At 43.7% G+C, this 1,883-nt stretch overlaps 1 protein-coding gene across 1 annotated transcript in view; it reads left to right on the forward strand.

The window, feature by feature from the left end:
* Positions 1–213: 213 nt before the first annotated feature.
* The window catches only part of slit2 (slit homolog 2), a gene marked incomplete at both ends in the record, with an annotated part of 115,424 nt that continues 113,754 nt past the window's right edge, over positions 214–1,883 (forward strand). The window contains 2 exon segments of the mRNA XM_080722612.1: positions 214–407; positions 1,687–1,758. Coding sequence (XP_080578738.1) covers positions 214–407; positions 1,687–1,758 — 266 coding nt within the window.

Below are 1,883 nucleotides of genomic sequence, written 5' to 3' on the forward strand. Positions count from 1 at the left end.
ATCGATAACAATATATTACAAACAAATATCACAAAAAGAGGCGGACGACAAGACAACAACGGCGGACATCAGCGTTCCAATTGCGTGAAGGAGAGTTTGGTGACTTCTTGGGATTTGGGGCTACATTTTTACGCCCTTGGAAAAAAGGCAATTCCCCCCCCCTTCCCCGGATTAAAACCATCCAGAGTTGCCTACGTTGTGCCTGCCGCAGCTATGGTGGGAGCTGTGAAGCCGGTGTCCACCCTGGACTGGCTGGTGGTGGTGGCGGTCCTCCTGGTGCTCTCCTCCAGCGGAGTGGACTGCCAGCCCTGCCCGGCGCAGTGCTCCTGCACCGGCACCACCGTGGACTGTCACGGCCAAGGGCTCCGCAGCGTGCCCAGGAATATACCCCGCAACACGGAGAGACTGTGAGTACAGAAAACACACTAACATAAATAAATCCCCCAAAGTGAGCCTGTTTACTGAAACAAACCGTCGTTGTCTGGTGGAAACCTTGTAAGTCCAAGACCGTTCGTTTTGCATTTATCATATCAATGAACTAAACTAGTGAAAATAGCAGATCTACAAGCGCTTGTAGATCTGTTTTCACTACTTTTGTGCGACAGCCTTGTATGATGAAGCAGGGCTTTGCTTGGTGAAAAAACATAAAAACTTGAAACTTGGAGTTACGAGGTTTCTGCCCGACAGTGACGAAACGCATGGTCATATTGCATATTTGTCACATTTTGAGCATGAGTTTTATGCCGAGGTGTAATGTCGTATCAACTATAGGGATGCGGTGCCACGTTTAAAGTGGTTTAATAATAAATTGATGGTTGCATACAAGAAAAGGCTTGTCGAAATTAAGTGTCACATGTAGAAATCAGATTAATCTGCTTAAACAAGTTGGGGGCAAATATGCCTAAACTAACTGAATGTAAGGTTAAATGTGAACCATATAGGGGTGAATTGCTATCCCCTGATGCCCAAAATGACGCCCCTGATTTTATGATACTGCAGCTGATCAAATTTGGCATAGCCTATACTTGGTCTTTAGGACCACATTTTTACCCAATGGCAAATTGACGAAAACGCATTTATATTGTAGTTTAATTAGTGCTATTACCTAAATTAATAAAAAGTTTGGAATGCTTATGCTCGTATTTAACGCGAAACACTCACTTGCTTGCCAGTGAAGTTCAGGACGCGAACCTAATCACACGACCGTGATTATGTTCGTGGTCTCGCACTGTTGCATTATGAAAGCCTCAGCCGACCGCATCGGTTTGTCTGGCGACCAGCGAGTTAATAAAAAACGGATTTGGATAAGTGGGCTCTAAGTTAAAAGGGCCGTATTTTATTAGGCTAGCTAGACCCCTGGCGAAATTAATTTGTCTTTAGCAGCCATAGCTGGTCTCAATTTCTATGACCCTCAAATTCTAAAATGACATGGCTGTAACGGGCAGCGGGCTACAGGCTGCACTAAATGAACAGGCTAGTTGAAGGGAATTAAGTTGCCACAGATTGTGTTTTACCCTCAAATAGCCAATAATATCAAATAAAAAACGAATTCATGACATTTCAGCCTACAAATGTAACCATTTTTGTCGTTTCTTCAGTTGGGCTATCGTCCCTCTTGGCTATTATCCTATTATTGTTTAGGCTTTGTTCTAATTATTGTTGTGCCCTTTTTCTGTCTCTTTCCAGGGATCTGAACGCAAACAACCTCACAAAAATCACAAAGGCGGACTTTGCTGGTCTGAGGCATCTGCGAGTTTTGTAAGTAGACTAAATATGCGTAATCCTTATTAAATAGCTGCCAGGTGTTACCACTTAATTGCAAAGATCAATGTAAAAAAATGATTAGGCCACCTGGCCACCACGCTCAAGTTTAACCAGTGACG

The sequence above is a fragment of the Nannobrachium achirus genome (genome assembly GCF_963921795.1).
Source record: "Nannobrachium achirus genome assembly, chromosome: 3".
NCBI lineage: Eukaryota > Metazoa > Chordata > Actinopteri > Myctophiformes > Myctophidae > Nannobrachium > Nannobrachium achirus.